General features: G+C 57.6%; 1 protein-coding gene across 1 annotated transcript in view; it reads left to right on the top strand.

Moving 5' to 3' along the window:
* The window catches only part of CCDC88C (coiled-coil domain containing 88C), a 113,396-nt gene that overhangs the window by 73,468 nt on the left and 17,738 nt on the right, over positions 1-22,190 (top strand). The window contains exons 12-23 of the mRNA XM_081289062.1: positions 244-388; positions 4,077-4,261; positions 5,489-5,626; positions 6,281-7,351; positions 8,639-8,766; positions 9,634-9,775; positions 10,555-10,740; positions 11,726-11,887; positions 12,795-13,072; positions 15,606-15,749; positions 16,885-17,071; positions 19,898-20,043. Coding sequence (XP_081145188.1) covers positions 244-388; positions 4,077-4,261; positions 5,489-5,626; positions 6,281-7,351; positions 8,639-8,766; positions 9,634-9,775; positions 10,555-10,740; positions 11,726-11,887; positions 12,795-13,072; positions 15,606-15,749; positions 16,885-17,071; positions 19,898-20,043 — 2,912 coding nt within the window. The remainder of the gene's footprint in view (positions 1-243; positions 389-4,076; positions 4,262-5,488; positions 5,627-6,280; positions 7,352-8,638; positions 8,767-9,633; positions 9,776-10,554; positions 10,741-11,725; positions 11,888-12,794; positions 13,073-15,605; positions 15,750-16,884; positions 17,072-19,897; positions 20,044-22,190) is intronic.

Genomic DNA, 22,190 nt, shown 5'->3' with positions numbered 1-22,190 from the left:
GGGTAGTACTCCCTCTGTTCAGAGAACATTCAGTTAGAAACCTTCAGGCTCTCTTCATAACCTGGGTAGCAGGTCGAGATACTGGTTGGTGGCTGTCGTCAGTACGGTGGAGCATTTGTAGGCAGCTCTGTCTGTTGTGGAGAGCAGGTGCATGCCAACCCCCCACCCCTCATGTTTAGAGGATGGTGGCAGACAGCGTGCTCCGGCAAGCCTGTCCTCATTCCTTCCCTCTTCCTGCCCTAGGACCGGGACACAGATAAGAAGCGGATTGAGGAGCTGCTAGAAGAGAACATGGTCCTCGAGATTGCGCAGAAGCAGAGCATGAATGAGTCGGCCCACTTGGGCTGGGAGCTGGAGCAGCTGTCCAAGAACGCAGAACTGTCGGATGGTAGGTAGCACTGTGGCCTGGGAGCCGGCCCTTGGCTCTCAGTCGAGGCAGCCCATCCATTCACCCCAAGTAAATATGATTTCCTTCAAGTGCCATTTGGAACTGTTTCATTACAGTTCTCCCCGGGGAAAACATGAGGGGTCTGGCCGTCTTGATGTCAGGATGTGAAAGACAAATTAAGTGTTGCCAGGTTTCTCGGTTTCCCATATGGACACTCAGGAGCTTCCAGATTACAGCACGCTGATACCCTGAGGACATCTTAGGCCTGTCTGCGGATGGCTAAAAGCCCTGGATGGCAGAAGTGTCCCGGTGGTTGCTAATCCCCACTATAAATGTACCCTGGGCATTATTTTCTCTGTTGATTTGCATAATTGGGCAAGATGGATGCAGTCTGTTCTCTGTCTCCCGGGTGGGGATGCTAAGTGGCTGCTGCTCCTGAGACCCGGGTTCTCTGCTGGTCTGCCTGGCCTCTTCCTCTCTCCTGGCTTGAAATGCTGCCCTCTGCTGGCCCCCTGGAGACGATGGCTGTGGTGGTGTGGGAAGGGTGGGGGCCTCAGTCAGCACTAGAGCAGGAAGCTTCAGCACCCGGCAAACAATAAGTCAGTTCCTGTGTTCAAAAATAGCACATGTTCACCATTCCTGTGCACCTGACATTATAAGTTAATATTTACTTAGCCCTTCACGATAGGGCTTTTGGCTTCTTTGGGTGGTAGCTTTTAAAAATTCTGATAAACATTCCTAAGAATACTGTCAAGGGTATTGAAAGCAGCTGAATATTTCTTCACTTCTTTGAGAGCCCCTGTCAGTTCCAAACTTGAAATCAGCTGGTTAAACTGATGCCATGGGCATTGAGCTCTGGGAGATGCCCTGCCTCTGAAGTCTAAATGCACCTGGAGGAATTTCTGCCCCCTGATGGAGCCGAGAGGTGGTGCAAGCTGCCTAGGATGATCTCTGGGTTTATTTCCCTCCCGCCTCCTCCCTCCTCTTCTCTTTCTTCTTTTTAGAGTATTATAGTTATACATATAGTCGTTGGGTTCATTTTGACAAAATCATACATTCATGGTATTTGATTCATTTCTCTTAACACTCTGAAACTAGGGTGGCTGGTCGGGTGGAGGGCCTTTACCAATAAATAGATTAGTCAGGAGTTTGTGAATCCTTTAAGATTAATGACCATGATTTATTCTCAGTGACAATGTTGGCCTGAATTACTGCATAATATAAGCAAAACCTGAAGATACCTTTTATTGTTATTTTTGAAACATTTATTTTTTTAAAAGACATCAGGTCTTGTTGGTTACGTACATTAGTAGATTCCTCTAATCCCAGCAGTTTGAGAGGCTGAGACAGGAGGATCACAAGTTCAAGGCCAGACTTAACAACTTATTGAGATCTCAGGAACTTAGCAAGACCCTGTCTCAAAAAATTAAAAAGGGGCTGGGATGTAGCTCAGTGGTAAAGAGCCCCTGGGTTCAATCCCTAGTACAGAGAGGGATGAGGGGACCAGATCTTGCTATGTTGCCTAGGTGGCCCTGAGCTCCTGGGGCTCAAGTGATCCTCCCACCAGTGGGACTGTAGACATGTGTCACTGTGCCTGTCTTCAAATATTTAAGCTTTTTTTTTTTGTTCCTTTTCCTGCTACCCAGGATTGAACTCGGGGCACTCAGCCAGTGAGCCACTTTCCCAGCCCTATTTTGTATTTTAGAGACAGGGTGTCACTGAGTTGCTTAGTGCTTCACTTTTGCTGAGGCTGGCTTTGAACTCACCATCCTCCCGCCTCAACCTCCCAAGCTGCTGGGATTATAGGCCTGCACCACCCCTGAACATACTTTTGGGTATATGGAATAGTGGCTTCCGAGTGAGAAGGACCTGGCTTAACGTCCTGGCTCCTCTATTTGTTAGCTGATGATCTGGGGCAAGTACCTGACTTCTGTGGGCCATGGGACAATGAACCTGCCCACAGGGCCCTGCAATTATAAATGAGATGAGAAGGTGAGGCTCCACCCCTGGTCTGGCCGGGGCACTCAGTAGGGGGCAGCTGTCTTAGTGCCCAACTGCCCTGGTTTCTAGGCATGCTGAAGAGCGGGGGCTTGGTAGAGAGCCATTGCTTGTCTTAGTGATGCACTGCTTGTTGTTTGTAGAACACTAAACACTATCCTCTATGCTTTGAGTTTTGGTTTGGAAAGATGAGAACCGAGTGGCAGCAACATGTGAATTGTCCCAGTGCCACGCCACTGTTCACTTAAGGAGGCCTAAATCGGAGCCAGGTGCTGTGGAATATACCTGTGATTCCAGTGGCTTGGGAGGCAGAGGCAGGAGGATCATGAGTTCAAAGCCAGTCTCAGAAACTCAGCGAGGCGCCAAGCAACTCAGTGAGACCCTGTCTCTAAATAAAATATTAAAAAGGGCTGGGGATGTGGCTCAGTGGTTTAGTGCCCCTGAGTTCAATCCCTGGTACATTAAAAAAAAATTTTTTTAAATAAATAAAAAGGCTAAAATGGTAAAGTGATGTATTTCATCACATTTTCCCCCCTACAATGCTACGGAGGTACCATTGGAATCATAAGTTTGGAATTAGTGGAGTTTTAACTTAGGTATTTTAGATTAGGTTAGTTTCTTTTGTAGCCCTCCAGGCACCGTGCCTGTGGGGGGCACCAGGAGTGGGATGTGCCCCACCACCTCCCCCACTGCAGCCTGTTGCTGGTTCAGGTCTTAAGGACGGTCTGGCCTGTAGGATCTGTCCTTTAGCCTTGGAGAGGATGGAAGTGCACGGAGGGAAACAGACAGGTCTGTCAGTCCTTACAGTTGCCCAGAGGACCCAAACACGCACATCATTTTGTAGACTGGGGTTCAGCTGTGAAAGCCCCCCCTCTGCTGCCCACATCCTCTGGGGTGATGGGTGGGGAGCAGGGGCTTGGGTGGAGATGGCCGTGTGAGCCAGAGCATGCTGGGGCTCTAGGCGATGGGGGGCAGACAGGCATGGAGCAGCCTCGCCACCTCCCTCTGGGGCCCTCATGCCCGCTGTTTTCCTCCCGTAAAGCCTCTGACTTACCTGAAGTCCTGCACTGCTCACAGCAGGAGTGGGCTGAGGACCCCCATTCCTGATTCTTGGAACTGGGCCCCCTCCTACAGCTTGCATCTGAGATGCTCAGAGGAAGGGTCAACAGATAATCTCAGAATTTTTAAAGCAATTTGCATAAATCATTTCACTTTTCTTCAATATGATGAGCATGAAATCACAAAAAGAGATCTCTGAGATAAGGCTCTCACTGGGCTGATTGGTGCTGGGCATCTGTAAGGCACAGCTTTCCACTATCCTGGACAGACTGACCCGCTCACCTGGTGCCCTCCCTGCTGAGGTGCCCGCACACCCCGTCCTCAGTTAGGCTGGTTAAACGATTTCTGTAAGTTGGAGTCCTGTTCTGTTTTCTGTGGTCCTGGGGGTTCAACCCAGGGCATTTGTGTCCTGGGCGGGTGCTCTGCCCCCGGCTGCACCCTGAGCCCAAGTTTTACAGCCTTGAGCTTGTGCGTTGGCCCCTCTGCTGCCAGCTGCTTTCTCCCAGGGCCCTGGTAGCTCCCAGGCAGACTCAGCTGGGCCAGCAGAGGGACACCTAGATGCCTTGTGGGTGGGGTGGAGGAGCGGGAGGTGGGTGCTTGGCGCAGGGCTCTGACCAACCTTGTGCCTCAGCCTCCAGGAAGTCATTGGTGTCCGAGCTGAACGAGTGTGCCTCCAGCCGCATCCTGAAACTGGAGAAGGAGACCCAGAGCCTGCAGAGCACTATCCAGGGGCTGCGGGACGCGTCCCTGGTGCTGGAGGAGAGCAGCCTCAAGTGCGGGGAGCTGGAGAAGGAGAACCACCAACTCAGCAAGAAGGTGAGCTCGCTGGGGCAGCGGATGGAGACGGGCCTTGTCATCGGGGCACATGTAACTTGCTGTGGGAGGCCTAGATGAGCCATGGGCGCCCAGAGCCAGGTTTTAGCCAAGAGTGCTCTTCTTGCTGGTAGTCCCCTCTCAAGGCCAGCATCTCTGAGGTCTGGCCATGTCCTGGCCTGTGCCGAAGTCCTGCAGTGTCATTTGTCTAGTTTGCAGGGGCACTGGGAGGAACAGGGGCTGCAGACAGTGAGCCAGGTCCGGGGGTCCTGCCCGTGCAGGTTCTTCACCTCTCGGGACTTGGCACACACCCATCCTGCCATGAAAGGGACCCTCCTGAGACCCCTGGCTGCAGGTTCCCTCCTGTTCTTCAAGGCACCTGCGTTGCGTAGCCTTTTAGCTGCGAGTGCCTCGCCCTGCCCTTGTGGGAGAGAGAAGCCATCCCCATATTGTGCCAAGTCTTGGCGCGGAGTTGCCTGGGAAAGGTGGCTAGACGTGTGGCTTCTTAGATTCAGGTGGGCCTGCCGCAAGAAAAAGCTCTGTGAGTGGCCATGCAGAGTTGGCCAGGGGGAAGAGAACTGACACACTGGAAGGTGGCCTCCTGCCCTGCAGTCCTATTAGCCCTGTGATGGTGAAGGTCACCACCCTGCAGGTCCCAAGGTAGCACTCACCTCTCCTGTCTGCTGTGGCCCCTCCTTTGTACAAACCGGAAGGGGTGGTGGGTGCTTCACCCAGCATGATCCCTTCCACCCACCTCTTGGTTCCTGGCCTCCTGCCCTGGGTCAGTTCCCTGGCCTGACGCAGCCCTCTCTGCTTGGCTCCTGGCAGCTACATCTTGGCGGAGTCCCTGGGGGGACTACCGACTACTGACTGGCCTAGGGCATGACATCTGTGAAAACCTGTAAGGGGGAAAAAAAAAAAAAATATATATATATATATATATGTATATTTTCCCCCTGAGAAAGAGGCCTGTTTAAGTACTCAGGGCCATGAGGTTTTTGTTGTGTTTTAAAACAACTTAGCAGGGTGCCATGGTGCACACCTGTAATCCCAGTGACTCAGGAGGTTGAGGCAGGAGGATCGTAACTTAGTGAGGCCCTAAGTAACTTGGTGAGACCCACTAAAATAAAAAGGGCTGGGGATGTGGCTCATGGATAGAGCACCCCTGGCTTCACTTCCCATGGGGGTGGGGGGCAGAACTGAGTAAAAGCGGGTCTTTTGGCCCTGCAGATTGAAAAGTTACAGACCCAGCTGGAGAGAGAGAAGCAGAGCAACCAAGACTTGGAGACCCTCAGCGAGGAGCTGATCCGAGAGAAGGAGCAGCTGCAGAGCGACATGGAGGCCCTGAAGGCTGACAAGGCCCGGCAGGTAGGCACTGCGCTGTCCCTCTCTCCTGGTGTCCTGACTGCAGGAGGGCACCGAGGACTGTGGCGTATACAGTGCTCCCAGATCCAAGAGCTGTTAGTAACACGGCTCAGCAGCAGCATGAACCAGGAGTCTCGTCTGGCAGTGGGGGTGGGGTGGGTTCAGCCTCCCAGGGGACGGGCTGCAGAGAAGCTGGGGAGGAGAGGCTGGTGCTCCCAGCGTGTCCTGGGAGGAGGCCGGGCAGCTCCCAGGAGAAAGGATGGCCCAGCTCCAATGTCCATGTCATGGCGGAGGACCTTGGCATACACTGGAAGTCCAGGGTATACCGTCCAGGGCGACTGCAGTGCTTCCATGATGCCACAGCACTGAGTCTCTTCTGTGGCAGCAGAGTGTCCCCAGGGTCCTGGCAGTAGGAAGGGGGAGGGCAGAGAGGCAAAGGAAGCCTCCCCAGGGCCCTGTGTGGACAGCGCAGTGGCCACTTGGCTCCCGGGCTGTCGGGTGTTTCGGTTTCAGCATCTCATGGAGGTCAGAAGTGGAGGGAAGGTGGCCTTCACCAGTGGGATGGCCCAAGGCTTTGGCTTCCCGGGCCCCTGGTTGAGCCTACTTCCTGGGGTAGTTCACACAGCAGCCTGGCTCATGCCGTCGTTTCTCCCGCAGATCAGGGATCTGGAGCAGGAGAAGGACCACCTCCACCGAACGGTATGGTCACTGCGGGAGAGGTCGCAGGTCAGCAGCGAGGCCCGTGGGAAGGAGGTCGAGAAGGAGAACAGAGCCCTGCACCAGGCCATGGCGGAGGCCAGCAGCCAGCTCGGCCAGCTGGAGGTGGAGAAGCAGCAGCTGCATAGGGACCTGGAGCAGGCCAAGGAGAAAGGGCAGCAGGCAGAGGCCCTGGAGAAGGAGCTGCGCCGGCTGGAGGAGGAGAACGAGCAGCTGGCCAGGAAGGCGGCCTCCCTGAAGACGGCCACCGAGAAGGTGGAGGCCCTGGAGCACCAGAGCCGGGGCCTGGAGCTGGAGAACCGGACGCTGAGGAAGTCCCTGGACACCCTGCAGAACGTGTCCGTGCGGCTCGAGGGCCTGGAGCGGGACAACAAGCAACTGGACGAGGAGAACCTGGAGCTGCGCAAGATGGTGGAGACCATGCGCTTCACCAGTGCCAAGATGGCGCAGATGGAGGAGGAGAACCAGCAGTTGGAGCGGGAGAAGGAGGAGCTGCGCAGGAACGTGGAGCAGCTGAAGGCCTTGGGCAAGAAGTCGGAGCGCCTGGAGCTCAGCTACCAGGGCATGAGCGCCGAGAACCTGCGGCTGCAGCAGAGCCTGGAGAACAGCGGCCACAAGGCGCAGGCCCTGGAGCGGGAGCTGGCCGAGCTGGAGGCCGAGCACCAGGCCCTGCGGCGAGACGTGGAAGCCCTGCGGCTCACCAACAGGCAGCTGGAGAGATCCGAGGGGGACAGGAAGGCCCTGGAGCAGGAGGTGGCCCAGCTGGAGAAGGACAAGAAGCTGCTGGAGAAGGAGGCCAAGCGCCTCTGGCAGCAGGTGGAGCTCAAGGACGCCGTCCTGGACGACAGCACCGCCAAGCTGTCGGCGGCCGAGAAGGAGAGCCGCGCGCTGGACAGGGAGCTGGCCCGCTGCAGGGACGCCGCCAGCAAGCTGAAGGAGCTGGAGAAGGACAACAGGGACCTCACCAAGCAGGTCACCATGCACACGAGGACGCTGACCACCCTGAGAGAGGTGAGCAGGCGCCAGGGTTTGTGGGCTGCGCGGCTCCAGGCGGGAGGGGAGCTGGGTCCTCCTCGAGGCTTTTCTCTGATTCCAGACAGATCACACCTAAGGGTCTGAGGAGCCTGGGGAAATCACGAGCCATGATCTCACTACACAGGGGCGACCCCCCTGGATGTGGCCCGTCTGCTCCCCTGTGTGTTCTGCCGAGGCTCCTGGCGTACCGTGGGCCACGTCCCGATAGCTGATCATGGGGCAGACATCCAGAGTGGAAATGACTTAACAGACCTAACAGCCAGACACCTGGCTCGCAGCACAGCACGCAGCAGTGTCTCTGGTGTCCCCTCCCAACTGCATGACGGGGAGCTGCAGCTGGTTGTCCCCAGCCCCTGTCAAGAGAGGACCCGAGCACACAGTGCTAGCTGGGAAGAGACCACAATCCATAATTTGATTGTGAAGTGCAAAGTCTTGAGTCATCATGTCGGGGACCCTCTGTGCTCACTCTCCAGGCTGCGCACATAGTTGAGCTCCGTTTTCATCGTTATCAGTTGCGCCACGTCTGTCCTCTCAAATGCTCCTCACAGGCATGCTTTCTCAACAGGGGAAGCCATTTAGTCCCGTAGGTTTACTGTGATCATTTTGGGGGCACTTAGGTTATTCCCAGTGATCCCCACAGCTGTGGTTTCTTGGTGCTGGGATTGAGCCCCACGTGCCTGCTGAACGGCACCCTGACCCCACCCCTGAGGGACTCACGGCCTTCCTGAGCGTGCTGGACTGTTTTCCTGGGCTGTGTTCCTAGAGGTGCATACGTGTGTCTTGATGTATGTGAAATTCTTCAGAAATACGTGTCCTGCCGCTCCTTGGTGTCGTTCAGCTGGGCCACCTGAGCGTCTGTTCGTTCCGCTCATTACGGTGAACAGCTGCTCTGGTGACACCTTCAGCTTCTGAGGGGCCCAACACCCAGGTTTGTCTCCCTCACCTTGGGGTCAGTGTGCATGTTCCCAAGTGTTTTCAGCTCAATGGCTCAGGCACCTGGCTTCTGTCAGCTTGGCCACACAGCCACGGGTGGTTGCAGGGTGCTGTGTGCCCAGGAAGAGAAGGACGTGGGGTTCCGTGGACAGAGCAGTGTCCACATTCAAAACGGAGGACTGTCAGGCTAGTCAGAATGCTCCGGGAGAGCTGTAGGCTGTGCGCACCACCCATGGCCCCCATCTCCAACAGCATGGGGCAGGCCATGCCCCACCACCGCTGTGTTCCTGCTGGGCCCACGTCCCACCCTCGTGTCTCCTGCCTTCGCAGGACCTGGTGCTGGAGAAGCTGAAGAGCCAGCAGCTGACCAGTGAGCTGGACAAACTGAGCCAGGAGCTGGAGAAGGTCGGCCTCAGCAAGGAGCTGCTGCTGCAGGACGATGACGGCCACGGTGACACGTGAGGACGCTGTCCCCGCACAGTCCACTTCCCTTCACTGTGGAGGCCCGGGCTCCCTGCCCTTGGCCCGAGGCCTTCGTTTATTGTTTGTGATCGTCACCGCATGACTGAGCCCATGTCCTCACCGTCCAGGTCTTTCTTGTCCCTGGAGGCTTTTGGGGGAAGGGGATTGCTGTGCTCACTTGCCGTTTTGGGGGTCAAACCCAGGCCTGCTGCGTGCTGGGCGAGTGCCCTGCCAGCGAGCCACCCCCAGCCCAAGGCTCCCTGTTCCTAGCCTGACGGTCGCAGCTCTCGCGGCCGTGCTTTCTTAAGTGGTGGCAGTTCTCAAGGAAATCCAGCACCTTGGGCTTTTCCTGGACTTGTAGCCTACAAGACCCACGAGCTGCTGGGGGTGCCAGTGTGGTGGGAGGGCTGTACACTCCCCACGGAGCCTTGGGCAAATTGCTTGACCTTTCTATTTTTTAATACCTTTATTTTTGCTTGTTTATTATTTATTTTTCAACATGGTGCTGAGGATAGAACTCGGTGCCTCACGTGTGCGAGGCAAGCGCTCTGCAGCTGAGCCCCAGCCCCGGCCCCTGGCTTGACCTTTTGGAGACTCAGTTTCTCTGTAAAATATTCATGCTGACACCTCCCCAAGATAGTGACCAGTCCGTGAAGTGTGGCTGTGCCACATGTGAGGGCTCAAAGATGTCTGCCTGGGGTAGATGTCTGTAGGGCTCTGGATGGTGGGTTTGGCTCCCAGGCGCTCCTGGGCCACCTGGTCTGGTGGCGCAGGACAGCTGAGCAGGAACAGCTCACATGGGAGTGAGGAGAATGGCATGGGGGTGAAGAGGCAGGTCATTGTATTGTGTCTGTATTTTTCAGAAAATACAAGATTTTGGAGGGCAGAAGCGAATCAGCATTGAAGACAGCCCTGGCTGTGAAGGAAGAGAAGATCGCGTTCTTGGAAGCCCAAGTGGAAGAGAGAGCGGGCCTGAACCTCCAGCTGCAGAGCGAGCTGCAGAGGGTGAGGGCCGCCGCCTGGGGGCTCTGCCTTGGCTCCCCGGCCCCTCGCTTGGATAGCAAAGGGCCTCCCGGATGCCCGTGTCCTGGGGCAGGTGCGGGTGAACTGTCAGACTCACACGGTGGGGGGGAGGGTCAGCCAGAGGCGTGAGCAGCCCCCTGTTCGTCTGGGACATGGGACGTGCCATGAGACCCCATGTGACACTGAGCCCTGGGCATGGAGCAGAGGCCTGTAGAGTCTCCCAGGCACCCTGAGGTGGGATGGGCTTGTGAGGGCATGACTTGCCTGCTCCCTGCGCGCGTGTGCGCGCGTGCGCTCACACACACACACACACACACACACACACACACACATGCTCTCCCCTCACGTTGCACACACCTTCCACACGCATGGGCAGAGGAACTCTCTGCATACGTACGTGCTCCACACATGTGCACACGTCCCCTTGTTGTGACACAGGGCACGTTTCTTGGCCGTGGGGTTGAACCTGGAGCACAGCAGTTCTAGTGCTGGGGGTTTGCACCATGTGAGACCCCCTGGTGCCCGACCCGCAGCCTGTGGTAATGGTGGTCACAGGCTGAGGTGGGGACTGAGGCCAGCACAGGCTCCAGGCCCCTGCCATCCTGTCCTTTCTGGACAGGAGGGGGAGACACGCGGGACCCACAGAAGCAGAAGGAGGGCAAGTCAGTTCTGTCCTGTGCTGGGGGTGAGTGGGCGCCTCTGAGACTTCGGGGTGAGGCTGCTTCCTGCCTCGATCTGCTTTCCTGCCACCACTCCCACAGGTTAAGGAGGAGTGTGAGCAGCTCAGGCAGACCCAGGAGCACGGCCCGCAGGCACAGAACTCGCTCAGGCACCCTGTGGGCAAGGCAGTTGCCAGTCACCAGGAGGAGGCCTGGGGACCCAGCCAGCAGGAGGCCACGATGGAGCTGCTCCGTGTGAAGGACCGAGCCATTGAGCTGGAGCGGAATGTGAGTGAGCTGCCCTGGTCACAGCTACACAGAGAGAGGGATGTCCTCTTAACAGTGACGCTTATGACGTCAGTCTGTTAGGTTCCCTGGGTCCAGCGGGGTGTTTCTCACGGTGTCTGCAGGTCTGATGGGGCAGCCACTCATTGTGGGTTTCTAGCTGTAAGGACCCACGCAGTCTCTCATTGCCACCTGCCCCTGTCACGGGACTGCCTGCAGCCTGCTCGCCAGCAGCGTGGTGGTGTCCTACAGGGCTGGGTCTCAGTGCTGCGTGCCAAGACCCCCACCATGTCTGTCAATAAAATTTTACTGGAACACAGCCACACCTTTGGCACAGGGTGTCTGAGCTGTCTCCACTGCGATGGCAGCGTTCAGGGGGTGAGATGGCGATGGTGTGGTCGACAGGCTCTGGGCATTCGCCGCTGGCCCTTTGCAGAACAAGTTGGCCAATGCGTGTCTGTCCCTCTGGTTTTTTTTTTTATTATTTTTTTTTTATTTCCACCAGTGACCTTGTGAAGGGACATTTTCATTATTTGACAGATGTGAAAGTCAAGACTGAAGATGAGAGACTCTTCCCAAGTCCCGCCCTAACAAGGGGCAGCCTGCGGCCCCCGCGGCCGGGCCCAAGCCCCCTCGTGGCAGCTGGTGTGGTCTGCCTTAGACTCCATTGCGCCCCTGCAGCCGAGCGCTGCCACTCCCCATCCTGTGAGGGACTGGGGGTAATGGGACGCGAGCAGGGTGTTCCGTGGAATACAAGCATGACAGAGAAAAAGGCCACGGTGGCTTTAACCCCAGGTGCCCTGGCCTCCGCTGAGCTTAGGCCCCACGCAGTGACCCGTGGAGTGTGGTCTGTTTTTAAAAAATCCTGTTGCTTGCCCTTTTCAAAGAGGGAAACATACTCTTGAGGGGTCCTTGCAACCTGGGCCCCCATAGCTGCTTGGTGTTCACCCCATCAGGGTTTGATGGGCGTCCTGTGTCCTGTCCCCAGAACGCAGCTCTGCAGGCAGAGAAGCAGTTGCTCAGGGAACAGCTGCAGCACTTGGAAACGCAGAACGTGGCCTTCAGCAACCAGATCCTGACGCTGCAGAAGCAGAGCGCCTTCCTGCAGGAGCGCACCACCACGCTGCAGACGCAGACTGCCACGCTGCAGGTACTGCGACCCGGGCACCGGGACCCCGAGAAGGAGCAGTGGGGCGCGGGAGGTGGTTTCAGGGCACGTGTAGCAGGGAACGTTGGTGATGGGAGCCATTCACAGCCGTTTAGTGCCTGGGCCGACGTCTGCGTGGGTGGAAAAGACATTTTCTGCTTCTACTGTGATTCCCATCTGTGTTTCCCCAAGTCTGTTCCTTGAGGTTTTATTAGGAATGACTTAGGAAAGAGATTTTGAGATGGAGTAAGTTTGGTTAAACGGTGGATCGGGTTTCTGGGCAGTAGAACCTGGCAGAGCCTTTGATAAGCCTGTGAAGGAAAACGAACAATCATTAATGTTGCTTCTGAGAAAAGTTTCGAAACAGGTTCCTTATGGGGCAAGGGCAGGAAACTTTGGCAGAGAGGTTGGGAAACAAGAAAATAGGGTATTGGTTTGTTGTTTTGTCCTATAAACCTCCTCTGTCTGGCTTTAGTGTCAGGGTGGTTCTGGCCCCTGTCCAGTTTCCTAATGACTTTGGACCATGTTGGATGGAATGTTCTACGAATACCCGTGATGCTAGGCTGGGTGGTGTTGTCCAGGTGTTCTGGATTCTTACAGATATTCTGTATACTTGTTTTAGAAAATAGACTCCTAAAAATCATGAGGGTCAGCCACGCACAGTGGTGCCTGTAATCCAGGAATCAGGAGCCTGAGGCAGGAAGATGACCAGTTTGTGCAATCGTCTGAACTTACGGAAGGGCTGGTGATGCCACTCAGTGGGTAGCTCCCTGGGCTCCAGCCCAGCACCAGGGGAGAAGAGTAATGAGGTCCCCATCCCAGGCAGGCCCTTGGGTTCCGGTGTAGCCGCCTCCTGGGCCTGGCCTGCTCTCTGGCCCGCTCACCGCCGGCCCCTGGTGCTCTTGTGCAGGTGGAAAACTCCACGCTGAGCTCTCAGAGTGCCTCACTCACCGCGCAGTACGCGCTGCTCCAGAGCCAGCAGGCGGCCAAGGAGACGGAGCACGAGGCCCTGCAGAGGCAGCAGGAGCAGCTGGCGGCTGCCTATGAGGCCCTGCTGCAGGACCACGAGCACCTGGGCTCCCTGCACGAGCGCCAGTCCTCTGAGTACGAGGCCCTCATCCGCCAGCACAGCTGCCTGAAGACGCTGCACCGGAACCTGGAGCTGGAGCACAAGGAGCTGGGCGAGAGGTGGGCTGGGGGGCAGAGGGGGGCTCCGGGGGCCTGTGGGGAGGGGAGAGGCCTGCAGGGCCAGGTGGGGACCCTGCCAGGAGGCTTGGAGGCAGGGGAGGAGCCCCTAGAGGGGGGACGCACTGGTGTCCTGAGCGTCCGGCTGCCCCAGACGACTGGACCTTCCTGAGGCCAGTGCTCTGCCTTTGTCCCTTCCTGTGTTTCCTCTTCCCACCCTGCCCCACCTCCCCGTCCCCTGTGTGGGTTGCAGGGATGGATCCCAGGGCCTCCCATATGCTAAACAAGCAGGCTGTACACAGAGCTACACCCATTTCCTCTTGGCCAGCTGTTGCCCATTGTTGGGGCTCCTGTGCTTTCCCAAAGGGAAGGAAATAAAATGTCACCTTCAGCATTTTGAAGTTTGTGCAGCTGGGGACCAAGTGGCAAGGGGAGCCCTCAAGGGAGTAGTGGTGCCAGTGCCAGTGCCGGCGCCAGGCAGCCCAGCTTGGGTGTATGAGGCCGTTTCTCCTGTGGGTTGTGTCCTGGGCTCCCTCTCCTCTCCCGCTGGCGATCAGGAGGGAATGCCCCACAGCAGCCAGCGCAGAGGGATGTGCCCTGGCTCCTCGGGCCTTCTCCTGCATACCAAGGCCTGGCTTGCTTGCTTTTAAAAAACTAAACCTGTGAACCTCTGGATGTGTGATTAGTGCCAGGAATGCCCCAGCCACTTCTCCTATGGTCACCCACACGCCGCCCCCCATTTCCTCTGCCTCCTGCCCTATGTCCCCACGTGTCATCTTAATGTTTCTTGGGGGGTTGTAGAATGTGTATATGTGGAAACGTGCAGATCTTCACTCTGCACTCTTGGCAGCTGGGATCCTGGGTTCTGTGCCCAGTGAGTCAGCCACTGATTACGGTGCACAAGCCACCAAGGGGCCAGACCCCTGGGCGGGTGGGGAGGATCAGAGAGGGGAATGCCTCGGAGGCTGGGGATGTGCTCAGTGCCCCTCAGTCAGATGCAGAGGGAGGCTCACCCAGAGGGGCCCCAGACGCCCCATGAACCCCAGGAGGAAGCCCCTCATGGGGCTGGTGTGGTGCCGCCGCAGTGTTGCCTTTGAGTCCAGCCGGCAGCACGGCCGGGCAGGCAGACACTGGTCCTCCAGGAGTGGACAGCTGACGTGCAGAGTTTCCATCACAGGACCCAGAAAAACGGGTGCTAACAAAGCTGTGGGCGTGAGGGTGGCGAAGACGAGGTCTGCTTTACTCACTGTGTCCTTTCTTCCTTGACTGGAGCTCTCCGGCCCCTGTGTGTCCTATCTCTGTCCTTCAGGGCTACTGAAGTGACTGCTCTTATCAGATTCACCCTCCCCCTCTCCCCCTCCCTCCCCCCTTCCTGCTGAAAGATGCATCTCCTGCCTCTCTGCACCTTCATCTCGCCCTCCTCCCACCGTACCCGAGCGACACCTGCCACGTATGTGGTGTCTCTCTGGACGTGGACAGGATGTGGGCCCGAGGGTCCTGCGAGGGTCTCACTCCTGGCCTCCTGTTAGGACAGCGGCTTCTGTTTGCGCCATGGGCAGCTCTTTGAGGTGGAGCGCACTGGCCCTGCAGGTCGAGGCCACTCGTCTGCCTGCGGCTTGCTCAGCGCGGCGGCTGGTAGCTGCTCCATGTTTTGTCGGTTGGACAGGTGGCCGGAGCTGCCTCGGGCTGTCCCTGGCAGTGACGCAGGTTTTTGAGTGGGTGTCAGCCACACAGGGATGGTGGCTCTGCAGTCTTGTTGGACAAGTCCTCGGTTGTTCCCGGGGACTCCTGAAGACCTCCCGGGTGGAGCCGGCGAGTCACCGATGGCTTCATCAGCGGCCTTCCCCGAGTCACGGGAGCAGGCCCCGGGAGCCCTCCTGGTCAGCCGTGCCCCTTGTTTGTCCAGCTTGATTTCTCCTGGCATCGCTGGCCTGGGTGGGCAAGGGCCGTCTCAGCTCTGTCCTTGGCCACACTGGGGTCTCCCAAACGTGTGTCCGGAGCAAGCTGAGGCTGGCCGCGGACTCCATCCTTCTGATCTGCCATCCCCCAGAAATGACTGTGCAGCCCACGGGGATTGAGGGTGAAGGAATTGGAGCCCTAGGGGAGGGTCGAGGGCCAGGGCTGGAGGGGCCACAGCTGGTCGGCAGCTCGCAGCAGACCTTGCTCCTCCAGGAGGCCTGATGGGGCACCAGCATACGCAGGTGGGCAGGGCGTGGGCAGGCTGAGGGGAGGCCGGGTGTGGTAGAGTTGTGCTGTTTTGTGGTTTCCTCTGGGTCTGTCCTGCTTTCTGAGCCACCTCTCAACTGATTCGTAATTCCCTAAAAGAGGAGGGCATGGAGTTCAGGGTGTCACCTCGTGCTGGCCTGAAGGAGGGGTGTTTTGGCAGGAAGCAGGACTGTGAGGCATGCAAAGCTGGGCCCTGGCCCGCCCCCTGCACCGAGGCCCCTGGAGGAGTCCTGTTTTCTGGAGGCCGAGTCGTCCGGGTGAGCTGCCATCCGGAAGGCCGGGGCCAGACTCCCGCGGTTTCCCTCCACAGGCACGGGGACTTGCTGAAGCAGAAGGCAGAGCTGGACGCGCTGCAGGGCGCCTTGACCTCGGAGCGTGAGGTGCTGCAGCAGGAGCGGCGGACACATGCCGTCACCACGGGCGAGAACCAGAAGCTGCAGGGAGAGCTGGACAGGTGGGCGCCATTGTGAAGCCACGCTCCGCCCCGGCTCCTCAGCAGCCAGGCCTCTGCTCACCAGGGCCGTGTGGACGCCAGAGTCCAGAGGCCACTGTGGCCCCACCGGGTGGCGCTCTGCCTGCCTGTTGCTCCTCCCGCTGCAGACAGAAGTCCTTTCCCAGATGGCTTCACACGCCCCCAGGGACAGTGCTGAAGGGTGTTCTGGTGTCCCCAAGCACAAAAAGGCCACAAGGAGCCGCGCAGAACATCCGGTAGACAGGCTGCCGGGCCGGAGCGGCAGGGCTGCTGTGAGCCTGTGCCCTGGGGTGTCCTCCAACAGAAGCCTGCAGGCACCCTGGCCTCTAGCAGACCGGAGCGAGCCTGAGGCTCTCGGGTCCACCTGGGTGTGGCCCTGACCAGGTCTGTATTCTGTCGGAGGAGCTGCACGTCTGGGTGCCGATGAGAAACGGCTGTACAGGCCAGACAAGCCCCAGCTGGGTCTGCGTCGACACCCCAACCCCACCCCCACGATCTGCACTTCCCCATGTCAGTCTTCTGAGAAGCCGAGTTGGCCAACGTAGATCAGGATCATAGTAATTTTAGTGGATTTGGATAACAAGTATTTATACTTATTTACAAATAATGTACATTATCTGTATAATTCATGTCTTGTCAACTCATCATATATTATGTATCTTAGGAGTTGAAATCAGGGGCTTGGAATTGGGTAAGGGGTTTTGGGCACAGATATGAACTTTTAGAGCAAAGTGTTATGGTTCCTTGTTTAAATTTAAAAAAAAAATTTTTTTTAACAGCAGAATCCTTTTTCCCAAAGTGTGGTGAGTTAAAGTTGTCATGTAGAAGGGATAGTAGCAGGGGTGCTCCGTTGAGGCCGACATCTGAGGCTGCCTGCTGAGTCCTCCTGGCCCAGTGTGGCAGCACTAGGGTGCCCTCATTGAACAGCTTAAAAACCAGCAATTTTGTTCAGTGCTGTCATTTCACATGTGAAAAGAACCTGGGACCAGAGAGGCTGTGGCTTTGTCTGAGGTTGCACAGCCTGCTGGTCTCAGATCTGGGACAGAAACCCGGGCTCGGCCAGTCTGTCTTTGGAACATTCTTCACCCCCTTCGCCCTGTGGCTTTCCACTCTGCAGGGTCACTTTCCTGCACCACCAGCTGAAGGGGGAGTATGAGGAGCTGCATGCCCACACCAAGGAGCTGAAGACAGCACTCAACAGCTCGCAGCTGGAGCTGAGCCGCTGGCAGGCGCGCTTTGACGAGCTCAAGGAGCAGCACCAGAGCATGGACCTCTCGCTGACCAAGCTGGACAACCACTGTGAGGTGAGGCCCTCCCGATAGGAACACGGCAGGAGAGCCCCTCGCCCGGCCTTTGCTCCCCGAGGTCTGGAGAGGGCCACAGAGGCAGGCGAGGGTGACCTGTCGCTCTGCCCACGTCTGCGCGGCTCCCCACACCCTTCACCTCCGAGGTCCCCGTCACACAGAACGGCCCACAGTTACCCCACTGTGGGGCCCAGCTGACCGGCCCTGCGTCCAGGGGAGGCGAGGGCTCGCTCTGGAGTCCCCAGTTTGCTGAGAGCAGAGCTGCTGTCCCCTCTTCAGGTGGGATCTTAAATAGGCCCCAGGACAGGGAGGCAGGTGGGCCCTGCCCCCTCTGGGGCATCCCTGGGACAGTGACCTCAGGTCGGGGTTTCCTCCTGCCTTTCATTTGCTGAGAAGCAACAGAGGCTTTTCTTCTGGCCCGAGGTTGCCCCAGGAGATTTCCAGTCGAGGTCACCGAGGCCTGCAGTCCCCCAGCCAGACTGTGAGCTGCCCCTGAGGATGAGGCCCCAGGCCTGGTGCCCTGTGGGGTCCCTGGGTGAGGAGTGGGGCCAGTGGCCATGGGTCCCACCCACCTTGAGGCCCCTTGAGGACAGCGTGCCCACAGGGACTTCACTGTCACGGGTGCACGAGGGTCAGGAGGAGCGTCCAGGTCAGGAGCTACAGCGGAGGCCGCGCACAGTGGGTCACACTTGCGCCACGGTTGAAGGATTGGCGGGGCGCGGGAGCAGTGTTTTGTGAGGTCATGAGAAGGCCCAGATGAGGGCCACAGCAGGGAGCGAGGGGAGTACCCTGAGCCCAGGTGGAAGCCACGTCAGCCTGCTGGGCCGTCCTCGCAGGACCCCAGGGCGGCCGGCAGCACGCTCACTTCTCACCGTCTGGAGCCTGGTGCCCGGTCGGGAGCTGACATGCGGCTCCTGGCCTCTCCCTGACTCGTGGGCTGTGCGTGTGCGTCTGTGGTATGTCTGTCCACGTCCTCCTCACAAGGCCACCAGTGCTATGGTCAGGGCCACCCTCACATCAGCCTTTTAACTTTGTCCCCCCTTTGAGAGCCCTGTCTCCAGGCAGTTATATTCTAGTGACAAGGACAAGCGTGTGCGTTTTGGGGACATGAATCATTTCTGTGGAAGCTGAACAGAGTGCAGTGGGGCCTGGCAGCCGTGGCCCCGAGCCCTGGCTCCCCCTCCTCTCTCTGGGTTGGTTCCTGGGACGTGCCAGGGTCTGACGGGGTGGAAGAGCAGCTGTGCTGTCGTCGTTGGCCGAGGTCCCTGGGCTCGGGCTGCAGGGAAGGCCCGCGACACTGGGCTCCTTGAGGCTTGTGGTCACGCCCAGGTCTTTCCAGGGGGCTGAGGCAGTGTCCAGGGGTGGACTTCTGCCCCCAGCTGGTTGCATGTTGGCAGTGCACTCACTGCCAACCCCTGCTGGTCTCATCTGTGGAATCTCTGAGACTCTGTGACAGTTATTTTACGTGTTGCCCAAACGGCATCTCGGCAGCAGTCACACAGACGTTTTCAGTGAAGTTGCTGGTTGTAGTCTCACCTTCTTTTCCTTCCGGTTCTGCCGGTCGCACACTCATCGGTCACATGTAATAAGAGTCAAGATAAGCCGGGCCCAGGGCACTCCCCTGTAATCCCAGCCGATGGGGAGGCGAAGGCAAGAGAAGTTCAAGGTCATGTTGGCCAACAGCTTAGACCCTGTCTCAAACTAAGAACATTTTAAAGGGTTGAGCATGTAGCTCAGTGGTAGTGTCCCTGGGTTCAATCCCCAGCACCGCCAAGAAAAAAAATCCAAGATAAGAGGAATTCTCATTTTGTGGTTAATAGTGAAGTCACAGTTACAGTTGCCGACGGGGAAGAGCAGGGAACCTGGGCTTCCCACCCAGGGTGTCCTAGACGTTTTGCCCTCTGCCTGTGTGGGGCGTCTTATTTAACCCTCACGGTGACCTTAGGAGCCAGGTCCCCACCCTCGTCCCTCATAGGTGGTGGGTTGCCCGGTCTCTCCTCCAGCACCTGTGGCTGTCCTGCTGTCCCACGTGGCATTCCAGCCCAGGAGCTGGTGAGCTGCGGCCCACAGAGGATCCCACTCCCCACGTTTCTGTCCTGCCACAAACCAGGGGTCTTTGGTGTCTGTGTCGGTGGGGAAATGTCAAATGAACGTACTGTTTTGTGGCAAGTGAAAACGATATGAACTTCTAAATGTCGTGTCCATCAGTGGCCTTGTTGGAATGTGGCCACACTGTGCGCTGATGGGTTGCCGATGGGGCTTCCACACTGCCCAGGGGGAGTCGAGTGGCGGTGACAGGTGCTGGAGGGCTGGGAAGAATGTGTGTGGCCCCTCTCTAGAGCCAAGCTGTCCCTCTAGAAATAGGACACAAGCTACTGACGCAATTTAGGTTTCTAGTAGCCACGTTTAAAATGTGTCCTGAATTTTTTAAAGAAAAAAAAAATTTTTTATGGGTCTTGCTGTGCCGCCCAGGCTGGCCTTGAGGGCCAGTCTTTCTGCCTCAGTCTCTGGAGCAGCTGGGACTACAGGCGTGTGCCACCATGCCCAGCTGGATTTAATTTTAATAATATGTTTTATTTAAACAGTGCATCCAAAACATCATTTCAACATATTATCAAAAAAGTGATCAAGTGAGGTATTTCTTTTTTCCTAGATTCAGCCTTCGACATCTGCTGCACCCTGCACGTAGACCAGCTGTGTGTTGGGTGCCCCGCAGCCATGTTGCTGGTCCTCGGGTTCTTCCCGAGCTCCTGACAGCCTTGTGCCCTTGGCCTGTCCCTTCTTTAGAAGCCACCTTCCCAGCAGCGGGTGTCTCTTGTGTTGCAGCTGCTTTCCCGGCTCAAGGGGAACTTGGAGGAGGAGAATCACCACCTCCTGAGCCAGATCCAGCTGTTGAGCCAGCAGAACCAGAAGCTGCTAGAGCAGAACATGGAGAGCCAGGAGCAGTACCACGAGGAGCAGAAGCAGTACATGTAAGGGGCCCGGCAGGGGCACGTGTCGGCGGGCAGTCCTGTCTCTGGAGGTCCCGGTGTCTGTCCCCTGGCCTTCGGGGTCTCCAGGACAGGGTTGGGGCCAGCTCACCAACCTGTAGGATGCTCTAGGTTTCCGGAAGTGTTGGTTGGCTTTGGTTTGCTCTTCAGACTCACTGCCCACTGCTGGAAGTTCCCTCCTCGGTGCTTTTAGAATTGAATTCACTTCTCGAAGTCCCCCAGCACAAGGAGAGGTGTCTCAGGGAGAGAACGCGGATGGAAACTGAGCCTCTCTCCTGGCTGTGCGTCTCCCCCTGAGACTCTGGGCAGTGGGTCTGCTGCGATCGGGAGGGGCCAGCCTTGGCGCAGGCTCTGGGGGCTGGCCACCAGTAGCAGGGATAGGTGTGAACAGCACTGTCCCCTGCCAGCCGTTCAGCGGGGAGCCACGGGAGGCACAGACAGAAGGGGGAGGGGCGTGGCACCAGGGCTGCTCGGCGTGGGAGGCCTCTGTGTCCAGCTGAAGGCCTTCGTTCACTCGGGAGCCCAGGAGATTGTAGAGGTCAAGGGGAGGAACGTCAGTGCGGGAAGCCTGGCTCCCAAGTCAAGTGGCCCAGGTGCCTCTCAGGAGTCCAAGGCAGTTTCGCTGCTGCGTGCTGTGATGGCCAGCCTGCCCCTCCACTTGTGTGCCACCCAGGCAGGTCCCGCTGTGCCAGAGCCAGCGTGGTGAGGCAGGAAGAGACACGCCTGGGGAGGACTTGGTCACTGCCCCAGGTGCTGTCCCAGCACTCCCTGGTGTAACAGTCTCTTCCTGTCCTCCCCACTCCTGTCTGCCACCTACTGAAAGACGCTGTAAACCCACACTGTAATTTGGGGGCAGAAATGACAGTGGCGTGAAGTCGATCCTCTATAATCCATGTGTTGGAGTTGCCAGCAGAGGTTGGGTGGGTGCTAACAGAAGGCCTGGAAGCCTGGTCCCTGGGGGATTCTTGGGTGATGTTTTTGCAGTACAGAGCGTCTGTGTCAGGCTCCTGTCCTGGGTTGGCCCATTTCCTGCCAGTAGCCTGCTCCAGGCCTGGTACGGGGGTGTGACCCTGGGCCAGACACAGCCCAGGGGTTGCGCGGAGAGCTGGGACACAGCACAGCCAATGGCCAGGCCCCATGGTCCCTTTTCCCCTGGTGTGACCTCAGCGATTCCATGGGAAATCCCAAGGCTCAGGTGGGACCCAGCAGCTTCGAGAACGAACAAGCCTGAGTGGTCACCTCCCATTTCAGGCCTCATTTTCAAATAAGGAAACCAGGAGTCTGAACTGTCGACACAGGAGGCTTCTAGGCTAAAAGAAGCACCCTGGGCTCCCCGGTGAGCAGAGGTGCTGTTAACAGCTGGGATTCAGGTGTCGTCTCTGACCCTGTTTTGATTTTGAAAATGTGAATTGGTTTCTCATGTGGAAATCCGGTGATTCTGCTTCATCTCCTGGCTCTGGTCACCCCTCCAGACCCGGGTTTGTGTCCCGTGGCAGTGATCTGTAGGAGCCAGCTACCTGGGGGCCCCAGGCCTGCCGCGGGCCCCTCGTTCCCTCTGCCTTTGCAGCTCTGTTCAGCTCTGTCTTCCTTGCCTGGCCCCCAGAAGCTCCCAAGTGTGCCCCAAAGAGGTCAGCAGGCACCTCTGAGTGGCCCGGGGCAGAGGTCGGGTTCTGCTGACCTTTTTTCTTTTTTTTTTCATCCATTCTTTTTAGTTGTCAAAGGACCTTTATTTTATTTATTTATATGTGGTGCTGAGGATTGAACCCAGTGCCCTACACATGCCAGGCAAGCGCTCTACCACGGAGCCACAACCCAGCCCTGCCCGACTTTCTGACCTAGTGCCCAGGTCTTGTAGATATGCCCCACCCCCAGGAGTGCCCATCATCCCACCTGAGCTGGCCTGCCTGCGAGTCCTTCTGAGCAGGACTGTTCAGATGGCTGGAGGTTTGTCCCCTCAAGCTCGTTCACAGCTGGACCCTGGGGTGGCCACAGGGTGGCCAGTCTCCCTGAGCCTGTGGCAGGTGCTTCTGTCCCGTGATCTGCACTCAGCAGTGGTGTTGAGACCTTTGTGTCCAAACCTCAGACACGCAGCCTCTGCCTGGTGTGGGCTGAGAGTACGTTCACTCGTT

The sequence above is a fragment of the Spermophilus citellus genome (assembly GCF_964194105.1).
Source record: "Spermophilus citellus genome assembly, chromosome: 4".
In the NCBI taxonomy this organism is placed as follows: Eukaryota; Metazoa; Chordata; class Mammalia; order Rodentia; family Sciuridae; genus Spermophilus; species Spermophilus citellus.
This window is presented reverse-complemented; position numbering and strand designations above follow the sequence as displayed.